This window comes from Pseudorca crassidens, chromosome 9 (genome assembly GCF_039906515.1).
Source record: "Pseudorca crassidens isolate mPseCra1 chromosome 9, mPseCra1.hap1, whole genome shotgun sequence".
Classification (NCBI taxonomy): Eukaryota; Metazoa; Chordata; class Mammalia; order Artiodactyla; family Delphinidae; genus Pseudorca; species Pseudorca crassidens.
In genome coordinates, this window is record NC_090304.1 from 49,357,341 (window position 1) to 49,372,144 (window position 14,804).

Genomic DNA, 14,804 nt, shown 5'->3' on the forward strand with positions numbered 1-14,804 from the left:
AATACTAATATAACAGCCAGAGAAAATCCCTAGCTCAGTGATAAGTGCACAGTTGGTGCTGAATAAATAAATGTCAAGTCCCTTCTTACCACTCACTGATGTGATGCCACCTTGGGGTAATGCGAAAAGAATCTCTGTCCCCCTGATATTAAAAGAATATCAAGTCTCCTGGGCTTCCCTAGTGGCGCAGTGGTTGAGCGTCCGCCTGCCGAGGCAGGGGACACGGGTTCGTGCCCCAGTCCGGGAAGATCCCACATGCCGCGGAGCGGCTGGGCCCGTGAGCCATGGCCGCTGAGCCTGCGCGTCCGGAGCCTGTGCTCCGCAACGGGAGAGGCCACAACAGTGAGAGGCCCGTGTACCGCAAAAAAAAAAAAAAAAGAAAGAAAAAGAATATCAAGTCTCCTGAAAAGGAATGGTTTGGGGAAGTAGGAAACAGAAGGTGGCCTTTGCGGGAGAGCTCCGGGCACTCCTGTCCATCCAAACCTCCTTAAAAGTCGCTCCTGCACGCGGGCACACCACTTAGGCGTGGGGTGATGACCAGTGTCAGATAAAGCAGCATGACTCCTCCACGCAGCAGATAACGATATTTTACTCTCAGACAGTGAGGACACGAGAGGGAGCGCAAAGCAAGGACTAAATGCTGCGGAGCTTTCACTCAGCCCCAGCCTCCAAAAAACCCCGCCCACGGTTCCCGTCGCAGGCCGCACCTCAACCCCTCCTCCTTCCTCCTCCCTTTGCCCCTCCCACTCACCTCCTGCTCCGCCCCCCTCCCTTTCAGACGGGTCTTTGACAGGAAATCGAAAGTGAAACAGGGAGCCGGCTACTACCTGCTAAGGTCTTTGAAAAGGTGAGTGAATTTGGCTAGACGGAGGTACCCCAGCCCTGCCTTGGGGACCTCTCTCCCCTTCCCCAGATCTGAAGAGCCCCTTCCTAAGCAGTTCCCACCCCTAGAGCCTTCGATCTCAGTTTTCCCTTCGCAGCAGGTCTCCCTCAACCCTAACCCAGCAGTTCTTCCCCTGCTGCCTGGGTGGAGGCTGGGCTGCGAACCTGACTTCCAAGAATGAACTCGGGCTGCCCTGCTGCCGGCACCTGAGCTGGGATGAAGGACCCAGGGAAACTGGGAGAACTAGGATGGCAACCTAGCTCGGAGGGTGGTCCAGGGGAGCCCGGTGTGGGGTGGTTCTGCAATCCCTGAGACTCCTATCCCCAAAAGGCCCCCTCTGGAGGTGAGAGGGACAGGGTTGCTTAGAATGTTAGAAACGTATGGGTCTATGCCCTGGAAGAAACGAAGACAGGTGCCAGGTTCAGAGTAGCTGAGAGAAGAGCCCAGGGAGTGCTCAACCAACCACACATTTGTGTGTATGTGTGTGTGTATACACATATGTATATACACATATACATATGTGCACATACAGATATATATACATACTTATGAGAATATGTAAGAATAAATATAAATATTCTTATATATATTCATATTACAGATAGATAGATATAGATAGTTCCTGCCATTATTGCAAAACTTAATGAAGATCTATGTGAAGTATGTAGCACCTGGCACATGGAAGGTGCATGGTAAATGGTCGCTACTATTAGGATTAGCTGTCAACGGAGTCAAAGACCAGTGGCCTGAGATGGAAGATGGACAGGTAAAGCCTGAGCACTGAGGGCTTAAGAAGGGATGGACATGATGAAAGTCAAATTGTAACCAGCAGTATCTCAGGTTCTCAACAATTTTTGCTATCTCTTTTGGGGACTCAGTTTCCCCTTCTGTCTGACTGGATCAGTGAACCAGACTATGGAGGAGAAGCTCTTGTTATTCAGGTTGAGTTCCTTTTCTTTTCTTGTTTTCACCCCCTCCAGCTCACTCTCCCTGGTGGTTTCCCTTGAATTGTCTTGCTTTTCTCACACAGCTCTTCTCATCTCCTCCTTTCCTCTTCTCTCCCACTAGGCTACTGGAAGATCTCCCCAGTGGTGCTTAATAGGAACATTACCCCTATGGCCTCAGCAGTGCCCTTGACAATGATGTGGGAGGAGGTCACGTGCTCTATCTGCCTGGATCCCATGGTGGAGCCCGTGAGCATCGAATGTGGTCACAGCTTCTGCCAGGAATGCATCTCTGAGGTTGGGAAAATTGGGGGCAGCGTCTGTCCTGTGTGCCGGCACCGCTTCCTGCTCCGGAACCTCCGGCCCAATCGACAGGTGGCCAACATGGTGGAGAATCTTAGAAAAATCAGCCAGGATGCCAAGGAGGGCACACAAGGGGAGCTGTGTGTGGTGCACAGAGAGAAACTTCACCTATTTTGTAAGGAAGATGGGAAGGCCCTTTGCTGGGTGTGTTCCCAGTCCCAGAAACACCGTGACCACCCCATGGTCCCTATTGAGGAAGCAGCTCAGGAGTACCAGGTGAGGCCTTAGCATGGAGGCACGAACGGGTAGAAAGCAGATAGGGCCTTGATGACTGCTTTGTTCCCCAGGGCTGGGAATGGGAGAGAGTCACCTGTGGAGTTGAGGGGATGGGGAAAGGATGGGGGTCTCCTGCCTTCTGTGTCTTATTTAAGGGGAGAATTGCAAGCTCAGCACAATTTTCTCATTCCCCAGGAGCAGGGTATATGCTATGGGAAAATGCTGCATGGATCATGTTTCCCTGTGGCCTCCTGGTTAATTAAGAATGAGCAGTGCCCCCATCCCTACTACCCCAACAGTGTGGCTCTATTTTGTAAGAAACATCAGGCTTTTTCCAAAGTCTTCCCATCCACAGAATTCCTACCCCAAACAGACTCTAGTTCTTGCTCATCCTCTGCACTCAGACTTTTCTAAGAATCAGTATGATCTTCCCCCACCTCATGCCACCGCATCTTACTTCTTGATCTGAGTGGGCATTAACCTGCTATCTTTCTCTGCAGGAGAAGCTCCAGGTGGCACTACAGAAACTAAGAAACAAGCAGAGGTTGACTGAGAAGTTGGAAGTGGATGTTGCAAAGAAGAAAGCAGCCTGGAAGGCAAGAGTCATGTCCTGAAGGGAAGCTTAGATCAGAAGCCTGGGGAGGGTCCAGGGTCCTGGACTCAAGAAAGCCCTAACCATAGCTATGCCAGTCCCTATATCTCACTCCTCAAGAACCAGCTGTCCCCTAGGTCTCCTGAGGGAGGGGAATAAAAAAGGGTGGAGCTCAAAGAGAGCTCCCAATCAGATGGAGAGTCTTAAGAGAAGCTGCTGAGGGACGAGACACACCCTGAAGCTCCTTCTCCTTGAGCCCAGTCTCTGGAGATAACAGCACAGAGCCTCAGTGTCTGGGACAGAGGAATCCCAGGAGAGATGCCAATGACTTGGCCCGTCGGGAAATGACACGGGCTGTGAGGAACAGGCTTAAGGGAACCATCAAGGTCTAAGGTAGGAAAAACAGTCTGACCAGTTGGTTGCTTGACCATGTCCAGATCACTGGTCCAAGTGTAATGGAGAGCTACAGCTTGTTCTGTACCAGGAATTAGGAGGCGGGGCATGCCAGGGACTAGAAGGGAGGGGAAGGAGCTCATGGCCAGGAGATCCCAGAAGAGGAAGATTTGGGACCGGGGAAGGGTGAGTCAGGCTGTGGTGGCAAAAGGGGCCATCCTGTGTCATCGAGTGACCCTCCAGTTACAAGCAGGAGAGAGCAAGCCAAGAATATCCCAAAGACTCCTTTTCCCCAGAACTTAGGAACGGGGTTGTGAGCCTGTCTTTGCGAGGTTGTTGGCAGTGGGGCCAGATGTTACTCCCTCAGTTACTCACTGAGATATGAAGACCAAGGGGCATGTTTGGGTGGCGATTTGAAGGAGGTTGAGGAAATCTCCGATACCATAGGCGGATGCCGCTGTGGTTGCAGGGCAGCCATGGTGCACCCCCGGCAGCCCTGTTCCCCTCTTAGTCCCAGGAGCCTCAGCCCCCCACCTCCCCAGCAAAATTGTAGATGTGTGTGTTTATTCCCAGACAGAGCCAGAGTGGTGAGTCTTCCAGGAATAGAAATAGATATGGGCACTTCCATTCCCAAAGCTTAGGAGACTGTGATTTAAAAAAAAAAAAAAAAAAAAAAACCACCTCTTTTCTTTCCATTGACACCAAAGGGGAAGGTTGAGGGACACAAATTGAGGATTCACAAAGAGTTTGTAAGACAGAAAAACTTCCTGGCTGAAGAGGAGCAGAGGCAACTGCAGAAGCTGGAGGAGGATGAGAGGGAACAGCTGAGAGTCCTGGGGGCCACTGAGGCCAGCCTGGCCCAGCAGAGCCAGGCCCTGCAGGAGCTGATCTCAGAACTAGACAGGAGGAGTCGGGGCTCAGCGCTGGAACTGCTGCAGGTGAGGCCTGAGGACGGGCTCCCCTCTGAGATTCAAGGAGTAATTGAAAAAAGCCAGAGCTCTTCAGGGCTACCTTCAGAGCACACAGAGACTTGGTCCCTGGAGTTTTCTTAAATAAAACAAACTGGAATTCAGACCCATGAGTGGTTTGCATTCAAGGCATGGAAAGGTACAAATTTAGGTGGGAATATTCCATGCAGCCGTTAAAAGAAATGGACATCTCTGCTAAGTGCCTGCTCTAATACATACCAGATTCATGACCTTGAGAAAGTACCTTAATCTTTCTGAGGATCAGGTTTCTCATATGTTAAATGGATATTAGAGTATTACATATCTCAGAGAGACAGTAGACCAGCCCCAGCCCTGCCACCAATTCTGTTACCCTAAGTTGTCATTTTCCTTTCCTAGACCTAATTTCTCCATTTGTGAAACAAGGGGGAGGGAGTGGGCTAAATAACAGGGGTTCCCCAGGCTTTAGTCATAAATTTATCGTCTTTACACTTTCTGCTACTTCTGTGAACTACCCAAATGATTTGAGCATGTTACTTTTTTCTTTAAATTGTCTCACTCTTTTACCTGAATAAATTTAGTTTAAAAGGAAATTTGTCCTCAAAGACAAATATCATGATATCACTTATATGTGGAATCTAAAAAAATAATACAAAGGAACTTATTTTACAAAACAGAAACAGACTCACAGACATAAAAAACAGACTTATGGTTACCAAGGGGGAAAGGGGGTGGGAGATAAATTAGAGGTTTGGGACTAACAGATATACACTACTATATATAAAATAGATAAATAACAAGGACCTACTGAATAGCACAGGGAACTGTATTCAATATCTTGCAATAATCTATAATGGAAAAGAATCTGAAAAAGAATCGATATGTATATATATATATATATGTGTAACTGAATCACTTTGCCATACACCTGAAATATTAACTATACTTCAATTAAAATCAACTATACTTCAATTTAAAAAAAAAGAAAAAAGAGATGGGACAAAAAAAAGTCTGCTCTTGGGAAAGCCACACAGGGTCCTGCTCGGTTTCAGTACATATAAAATGCTTAGAACAGTACCTGGAATACAGTATGTGGTTGCATAAATGTTAGTTAATTTTATTGTCATTTATATTATTAACTAGCTACTGAACATAAAAACAGTAGATTGGAAATGAGGAAATAAAGCTAAAAGTAAAATAACTGAGAAAATAAAATTAAACCTTGTGAGCATAATTTTGTCCTCCCAGGAAAATCAGGACCAGGAAATGAGAATTTTAGAGAAATATTAAAATGTGACTTCGTTTCTCCCTTATTTGGCCTAAGCCAGTGTTCTCATTTGGTAATATAGCTTAGCTGTATATGCTAATTGCACGAATTATTGAGTTATATGGCTATCCTTGTGACTTTGCTTGTTCTATGCCTGTTTCCTAATCTGTAAATGGAATATAAATAACAGCACTTACCTAATAGGAGTTTAGTAATAATTAAACAAGACAAGTTATACAAAAAAAAGAAAGAAAAAGAAATTTGTCCTAAGCAATAGTAGCCATGTGTTATGTTACTGATACCTCTTCTAATGTATTTCGTAACAATATTAATAACTGCAAATTCTTAAATAGTATATATAACATGCCAGGTGTTTAGTCCCTCATGACAACACAATGAGTTGGATGCTACTGTTATCCCCATTTCATAGATGAGAAAACTAAGGTGCAGAGATGTGAAGAGACTTAGTGAGAGACTAAAGCTTAACCAAGTTCACCTGAATAGTTAGAGGTATTAAGTAGAACACACATCAATGAATTTATTTTTTTTAACTAGTTTTTATACATTCATTGATGTGTGTTCTACTTAAAGTCATCTCATATCCACCAATGATAATGCTTGCCTCACTTTGGGAACCTTTGGACTAGATGGTCTCAAAAGTCCCTCTATGCTGTAACATTCTATGGTTCCTCTTTTCCCCACACCTTTTCACTGTCTCTGGGTCAGATATGGTCATGAAGCCATTTCTGGTTTGTGCAGAAAAGCCCACAGGATTGATTTGACTTGGCAGGCTGTCTTCTTGCCGTTATCTAAATCTTGCTTCTGCCCAGCATTGAGCAGAGCTTTCTAAGGCACTTTTGCCTGGGCCTAGGAGCCTGCCAGTTCCCCAGGTAGGGACCCCAACCCCTGCCACAGAATATTCTCAGACGTTTTGGTTTCACATACGTGACGGGGGCTACATTAACTACAGCAGAGGACAGAGCTCTAACTAGCCAGCCCTTCCTCCCCGAATGGTGCAAGCCCACAGATAAGGGCAGTTTCTGTGCGTTCTGTGCATGCTGACTTGGCCATTCTTTCTCTGTGACTGTCTCTGGGCCTCAGCCAGCCTGGCTATTTCTGCCCCTTTTTTCTCTCCCACCCACCCCCACCAAGAATCTGGTCTTTTTAATTTGTCTTCTGAGTCAGAGTTTGTAAGCTGCTCTTGCTTCCCCTAACTGTAAGTCACACCCATGCTGGGTTTCTGCTTCCCCCACAAGCACCCACACATGCCTTTTGTTCCAAGCTGGTCAGAAGCATCTTTTGGGCCTTGGCCCAGAGGGATGGGGCAGCGAGCAGTATCCTGTGGACCTCAGGGTGGCATCGCGTCACCCACAGGACTGAAGTCTCAGTCGTAAACCAATAACTCCAGATCTTACTCTCTGTCTCTTTTCTCCTCAGGAGGTGAAAAGTGTCCTGGAAAGGTAAGGAGAGGTTTTCTTTGTTAGAGGATGGGGCAGCAGGAGGCATATATACCTGTGAAAAACGGTTTTGAGTTAGAAAATGTGCACTGAAGTTATACCCATCCTCTTCCCTATTCTCAAAGACCCAATCCTCCATAAAATATTTTCTGGTCTCAGAAGGCTAATTAATGGACATCTCAGTTGGTGAGTTGCCCAGAGTAATTGGATTGTAACGTCTTCACAAAGTGAAGTTATGACCAACAGGGAAGTTCTGAGTCTACAGCCTGCTGGGACTCTTTCTTTAAAAAGAATCTAACCAGTTTCAGACCTCCCAGAAAGAGCCATGGGTAAGACCCACGATAGGGGTGAGACTCCTTAGGTTCCTCGTGGAAGTGATTCAGCCTGTATCAGACACCTTGATGTAAAATGAAACAGAATGTGCTTGCGTGGTGAGCTCAGGCTCGGAGTGGAGGTACAGACTGTCCAGGTGCTGCAGAGGCCCATTGTAGCCAGCAAGGCTTGGATAGACACTAAATCCTACCTCCTTTTGCCCTTCACCCTCAGGAATCCTAACACGGGAGGTGTTTTTGCAAATTTGCATTACATTAAATTATCAGTCATCCCCGAAGGCGATTATAGCAACAGGAATTGGGTGAGGTAGGAGTTGGAGTCAGGGTCTCTAACTCTTTTTCCCCCAGGAGTGAGTCTTGGAACCTGAAGGAGCTGGACGTCACCTCCCCAGACCTGAGGAATGTGTGCTATGTGCCCGGGGTTAAGAAGATGCTGAGGACATGTGGAGGTGAGGCCAGTACCAGGGTTGTGGGACTGGCCTGCCGGGGAGTGAAAGGGGATGAGGAGGCTTCACAGTGCATCCCAGGGTGGCGGAGAGATGGCAGGTCAGAGTAGGTGGGGCAGGGGCAGAAATAGGGAAGGTGGTTCCCTCAAAGGTCAGGGCAAGGGTCAGAGTTGGCTAGGGGGTCATTTCTCACCCAGTGAGGCTCAGGGTCACCCTTTCATCCTCATCCCCCCACCAGACACAGGGTCACTGACTCCCCACACTCTCCTGGCCTGACTGTAGTCTTCTCTCTGCAGTACACGTCACTCTGGATCCACAAACAGCCAATCCGTGGCTCATCCTTTCGGAGAATCGGAGACAAGTGAGGCTTGGAGACACCCAGCAGGAAGTGCCTGAAAACGAGGAGAGATTTGATACCTACCCCATGGTCCTGGGTACCCAGAGCTTTGACTCTGGAAAAGTTTACTGGGAGGTAGATGTGACGGGAAAGGAGGCCTGGGACCTGGGGGTTTGTAGAGACTCCGTGAAGAGGAAGGGGCGGTTTTTGCTCAGCCCTGACAATGGCTTCTGGACAATTTGGCTATGGAACAAACAAAACTATGAGGCTGGCACCTGCCCCCAGACTCCCCTCCACCTTCAGGTGCCTCCACGCCGAGTTGGGATCTTCCTAGACTATGAGGCCAGCACTGTTTCCTTCTACAACATCACTGACCATGGCTCCCTCATGTACACCTTCTCTGAATGTGCCTTCACTGGAGCTCTGCGGCCCTTCTTCAATCCTGGTTTCAATGACGGAGGAAGAAATGCAGCCCCTCTGACCCTCTGTCCACTGACGATGGGCTGGTAGGGATCCAGATGGCTCTCTCTGGACACCAGCACCTCTCTGTTGGTTCCCCTTCTCAGCCACTGGCCCTGTCTCCTTTGCCCATGAACTCCAAACCACCTTTGTCTCTGCAGAGGTGTCAGGATGCCAGCAGGCAAACTTTGGCAGGGAGGTCACCGGAGGTCTATATCAAATGACCTGCAACACCAATATTCCTGCCCTGCATTGCCTCATGATTCCCTCCATGAAACAAGCTACTTGTATTTGGCCCCCAAACTCATCTGGATCAACTAAAACATGTTTCTGCCTTCCTTATGTGATTCGAGTTTTGTTGTCTCCTCTCCATCTCTAGGCCTTTGGTCAGATCCCTACTATGTATCTTGCAAAGGGCTTCCTAAATAAATTGGGCCTCAGTCTATCCCATCATTCCTGTCTCGTACACATCTAGGATTATCTTTCCAACGTACACGCATCAGATCATGAGTGGCTCCCCACTGCCTATAGAAAAACAGCCATTAGCAGCCACACTTTTTTTTTTTTTTTTTTTTTTTGCGGTACACAGGCCTCTCACTGTTGTGGCCTCTCGCGTTGCGGAGCACAGGCTCCGGACGCACAGGCTCAGCGGCCATGGCTCACGGGCCCAGCCACTCCGCGGCATGTGGGATCCTCCCGGACCAGGGCACGAACCTGTGTCTCCTGCATCGGCAGGCAGACTCTCAACCACTGCGCCACCAGGGAAGCCCAGCAGCCACACTTTTAAAATAAAGGCTGAAAAAAATAAAAATAAAAATAAAAATAAATAAAGGCTGAGGTAATTCCCTGGTGGCCCAGCAGTTAGGACTCCGCGCTTTCACTGCTGAGGGTGCGGGTTCAATCCCTGGTCAGGGAACTAAGATCCGCAAGCCCCGTGGTGCAGCCAAAAGAAAAAAAAAAAAGGTAAAATAAAGGCTGAATTATGCGTGTCTCCGATTGCCATGTTAAATATCCAGCCGGATGTGCTGCCCCATTCCCACTATTATCTCCCAACCACGTCTTGTTGTTAGTGGAGCTGGTTAAAGGGCATATCAATATAAATGGCAGGTGTGATGGGTTTTGATATGCCAACTTGCCTAGGCTATAAGCCCCCAGTTTTTCAATCAAACACTAATCCAGATGTTGCTGTGAAGGTATTGTTGTAGATGTCATCAAAGTCCATAATCATTTGACTTTAAGTAAGGGAGACTGTCTTAGATAAGCTGGGTGGGCCTAATGTTCAATCAGATGAAAGTCCCTAAGGGCCAGATCTGAGGCTTTCCTGAAGCTATTCCATTTGTGAACAGAAGCTTCAACGCATGCCCAAGAGTCCCCGCGTCCCCTTCCTGATAGCCTGCCCTGCGGATTTACAACTTGCTTTGCCGGCTCCCACTGTTGCATATGTGAATGTTTTGCAATAAATAAGTAAATCTCTTAATATTTATCTCCTGCTAGTTCTCCTTCTCCAGTTGAACCCTCACTGGTGTGAAGGCCAGGATGGAGGTAACAGTGTCACCTGGTTTCATCAACCTCTCGAATTTAAGCTTTGAAGGTTGGCACAATGAAGTTCTACACCTGAGCATCAGTAGGCTGCCTGAGAGCCACTATCCTTCTAGGAACCCTGATTCCTTATCTAAATAGAATCTCAGATTGCCCTTAGCACATCTAAATATTTCATGAAAAACTTAGATACTATACAAAGACGTCAGTGACCTTAAAAAGAGCCTATTGATAAAGGAGTTGTTTCTAAGAATGAGTAATGGTCTATCTCAACACTGGACAGAAAGAAGATACTTTGATGGAAAGATAAAAAGAACAGAGTCCTCAGGCAAGAGACAACATCACAGAGTTAAATCAGTGTAAGTTGGCAAAGTCGACCAGTGCCTTGGTTGATCCACTGGAGAGAATATGGAGGAGAACTCAGTCCTCTATGAATGGGATGTACTGGGGGAGGGTTGGATTCTGTATACCCAACATGGGTCATAGAGAAATATTTTTTAATAGAAGAGTAGGTTACGAAATCAGCTTTTCTGCTTCTCTGTGTCTCTGTCTTGGGTTTGACCAATGTAAATGATGGTGGCAAGTTTTTCCCTTCAGTTGAGGATGTTTGATGTTCCCTTCAAACATGCAGATGTTTGCCAGCAGAATGTGGGCATAAGGAGGAACATGATGCCCAAACTGCTGGGCGATTATGGTAAAAATGCCAGTAAGTTGAACATGGAAATGACCCCAAGATGGGAGCCACACGTGCCTAGGGCCTTTTGCCAAGCTCCTCAGGAAGGGAGGCGGAAGACTGCGTTGAGGATGAAGGTATAGGAAACCCAGATGTGCAAGGCATCTATCATTGCAGTAGAGAGCAGAGCAGACAAGCCATACCAGACATTGACACGAATGTCAGCACAAGCAAATTTAGCAACAGCCATGTGCTCACAGTAGGTATGTGGTAGCACATTGCTATGGCAGAAAGGTGGTCTCTTCACCAGGAACACACCTGGGAGTGTCACAGAGAAGCTCCTCAGGACCACAGCCAGACCAACCCTTATGATTACTTCACAATGGGGCACACTGACATAGTGCAGTGGGTCACAGATGGCCACAGAGCAGTCAAATGCCATGGCCAACAGGATTACCGATTCAGCAATGAAGGTGGCATGGATGAAGAGGATTTGGGCGGCACAGCCATCGAGGGAAATCTCTCCAGCATGGAACCGGAATACGGCCAGGGCTTTGGGCACAGTGGTAGTGGACAAGATGAGGTCAGCCACAGCCAGCATGCAGAGGAAGAAGTACGTGGGTTCATGGAGGCTGCATTCAGTGACGACGATGAAGACAAGGAGGCTATTCCCAAGGACAGCAACAAGGTGAGAAATAAAGAAGGGGCGAGAGATCCATATGTGCTGGTCTTCCAGGCCAGGGATCCCCAGCAGAATGAAGAGTGAATGGCTGGTACCAGTGTGGTTGGGGGTTGCCATGCCTGGGATGAGTCATTTGGATGTTGGTATATGGGATTTGGCAGTCATCTCTTCTCTCTTTCCAAAATGGTGAATGGGGCTGGAGTGGGGGAAGTGGAAACAGATCACTTTTCACTGAATGAGAAGTAGAAAGGGACCTGGTCAGGATATCAGGAAACATGGGTTAAAACTCCTTGCCAGGGCTTCCCTGGTGGCGCAGTGGTTGAGGGTCCGCCTGCCGATGCAGGGGACACGGGTTCGTGCCCCGGTCCGGGAAGATCCCACATGCCGCGGAGCGGCTGGGCCCGTGAGCCATGGCCGCTGAGCCTGCGCGTCCGGAGCCTGTGCTCCGCAACAGGAGAGGCCACAACAGTGAGAGGCCCGCGTACCTTGCCATTCTATTCACCAGCTATGTGATCTCAGTAAAATCACTTCCCTGCTCTGGGTTTCTCTTTTATCACTTTAAAACTAAAGTTGAACTAGATATCTGTAAGAGAGTGGTTCCAGCTCTAGAATGCCATAGGCTCTTAGCATCAGATGGTTACAAACAGTTGAGAGCTGTGAATATCACTGCAGTTTCCACTTGGACCATCAGAATGGGATATGCATCTCAAAAGGCAAATGGTAACTGAGTTATCAATTTAACAAACCTTACTGAACACACTGAGCACGTACCATGGCTCCTGGAGGACCTACTTGAGGGGAGACAGACAATTAAACAAAATAGCTCTACAATACAGATAGTGTAGAAGAATGTTAAACACAGGGGCTGTGGAAACATGGAAAGTTTTCTAGGAGTTCAGAAAAGTTTTTCTAAAGGTGCCACCCTGAGTTGAACCTTGACAAATAAGTAAGAGTTTGCCAAGTAAAGTCATGAGGGGAGGGGAGAACACAAAGTCACAGAGATCTGAAAGGACGTGGAGTTTGGAGGAAAATTATCATGATTCAGGGTTACCATAGCCTGGAGGACATGGCACGTAATGATAGGAAATAATGTCAGGCAGTGAAGTAGGGGCCACATCACTTAGGGCTTTGGGTACAAGTGTAAGGAATTTAGAATTTATGTTGAAGCAGTTGGAGCCACTGAAGGGTTTGTAGTGAGAGAACGGCATGGTGCAGTTTGCATTTTGGGTCGCTCTCTCTCTGGCAGTACTGTGTAAGAAGGGTGGGGAAAGAAAGAGGCAGGTTGGAGGACTGAGACGGATCGTTTAGGAGCAGCTCTGCACTAAGGGCTGCACGTGCATTATCTCAATCACCACCATGTGAGATAACTGTACTCATTTTCCCATTTTACCAAAGGAGAGCAAAGAGAGCTTAGAGAGTTCATCATCCCCTCACCCAAGGTCACCTGGCTGGTAAATGGTGGAGCTAGAATTTGGCTACCCACACCATGCTTTGAATCACATCACATCTACCTTACTCCACCTTGGTCCCCTTCATCAGGTGCTTGTGGTTTCCTGACTCCTGATCCAAGGGAGAAAACAAAAGTCACCTGTTGTTAATTCCCTTAACCACCCTCATTCTGCCACCTACAAATTTATATTTGAATTGTCTTTTCCCTCTCGCTCCCATTCAAGGCTCAGCCCTCCATTGGTGCACTGGATCCCAACCTTCTCTCCATTAATCTGTCACTGGTAATTTCAAACTCTCCCTCTCTGCTGGCCCCTTCTCCTTAGTGTGTCTCTTCCCCTGTTCACCTCAGCTTTACAAAAGGAGAGATGTGCACTCTCTTCATCTATCCTCTTACCACCCTCGTAATCTTTACCCAATGCCATTTTACTTATAACACCAATGTGCCACTAAAGCTTCCTTTTCCAAAATAATCTATCATATCATAGTTGCCAAATCTAATATTAGTTTTCATTTCTTATTACTAGTAATCTCCAATTTCTATCATTAATACTTCTTTATTTGATGATAGAAACCATTAAATATCTACTGTTAGATATATTTATTATTTGTAATTATTGCAACAAACGTATGAAATTGAAAGTATCACTAGTTCCTGCGTGAAGAAACTAATCTCATATAGGCAACTGCCCAAAGCCAAACAACCTGTTAGAGGCTAAGCTGATATTTGAAACCAAGATTATTAGAGCCAAAGCTTCCATTAGCTTTTGAAACGTCCACTTGTTTGTTGATTACCTAACCACCTTTCTTTGGCTTCCCCTCCACTCCCTTCTCATTCTTTTATTTTGCCAGAATGTCTGAGACATGTAAGACAATGTAATAGAGGAAAAATCATATGGGCTTTAGACCTACCTGAGTTCAGTTCCAGCTCTGCCTGCTTCAAATCCACAAACACACAAACTTTCATTCATATTACCATATTATCATACACATTCATTTATACAGTCACAACACACATATTTACTCACACAAATTTTGATGATTTACACACTAACACACATTTTCCCTATTCACACAAACGGCCCTTCCCCATGAACGCAAGCACACACACACACACGCACACACACTTTTAAACTTTCCTTCATGTAGATACCCACCGAAATTCGCACAGTCATTACCCAGTCAAACTCACTGTCTCTTATCTAAGTCATAACTTTGCCTATCTCCATTCAGCATGCTAGCTTTCCTCCCATTAAATCAGTTTCCTCAGGGAGGTGGAGATTCCAAATGTTATTCAACTCTTACCTCTGCCTCCAGCCTGACAGTCCTATAACATAGGCCAGAACAAAGAACTCTCTCTGGGAATGCAATTCACAAGACAACCCCCCACCCTGCTTCACCAGTTCCACCCTGGAATTGCCCAAACATGAATCAGAGATGTAAAATATCAATGCTGGTTGACACTTTATACCAGCGGTCGTCAAACTGCTGCCTGTGGGCCAAATCCTGCCCACCGCCTTCTTTTATAAATAAAATCTTATTGGAACACAACCACGCCCAGTTACTTACATATTGTCTGTGACTGCTTTCGTGGGACAGATTGAATAGTCGCAGTGGAGACCACATTTGAAACTTAAAATATTTGCTGTTGCCCTTTACAAAAAAATTTTGGCAATCCCTGCTTTAGAATAATCTTGCTGTATGATTTATTATTTATAAAAGCCACAGAAGGAAAGGTAATTTTCCCAAGGCCACAGAGGAAGTGAGTTAAGATTTCTTGCCTATCATGCCACTGTTTCCACCATGCCACAAAGCTTCTGCAGACACA

The 14,804-nt window shown here is 46.8% G+C and overlaps 2 protein-coding genes across 2 annotated transcripts; one reads left to right on the forward strand and one right to left on the reverse strand.

The window, feature by feature from the left end:
• The first annotated feature begins 739 nt into the window (after nt 1-739).
• TRIM21 (tripartite motif containing 21) lies at nt 740-9,081 on the forward strand. Its single transcript, XM_067750118.1, has 7 exons — nt 740-847; nt 1,952-2,406; nt 2,907-3,002; nt 4,099-4,329; nt 7,043-7,065; nt 7,743-7,843; nt 8,137-9,081. Exons 2-7 carry the CDS (start codon nt 1,999-2,001, stop codon nt 8,685-8,687), a joined length of 1,410 nt encoding a protein of 469 aa, XP_067606219.1. The 5' UTR covers nt 740-847; nt 1,952-1,998; the 3' UTR covers nt 8,688-9,081.
• Nucleotides 9,082-10,688: 1,607 nt separating this feature from the next.
• LOC137231138 (olfactory receptor 52B4-like) lies at nt 10,689-11,647 on the reverse strand. Its single transcript, XM_067751677.1, has 2 exons — nt 10,957-11,647; nt 10,689-10,882 (listed from the first exon to the last, which is right to left on the reverse strand). Exons 1-2 carry the CDS (start codon nt 11,645-11,647, stop codon nt 10,689-10,691), a joined length of 885 nt encoding a protein of 294 aa, XP_067607778.1.
• Nucleotides 11,648-14,804: the final 3,157 nt, after the last annotated feature.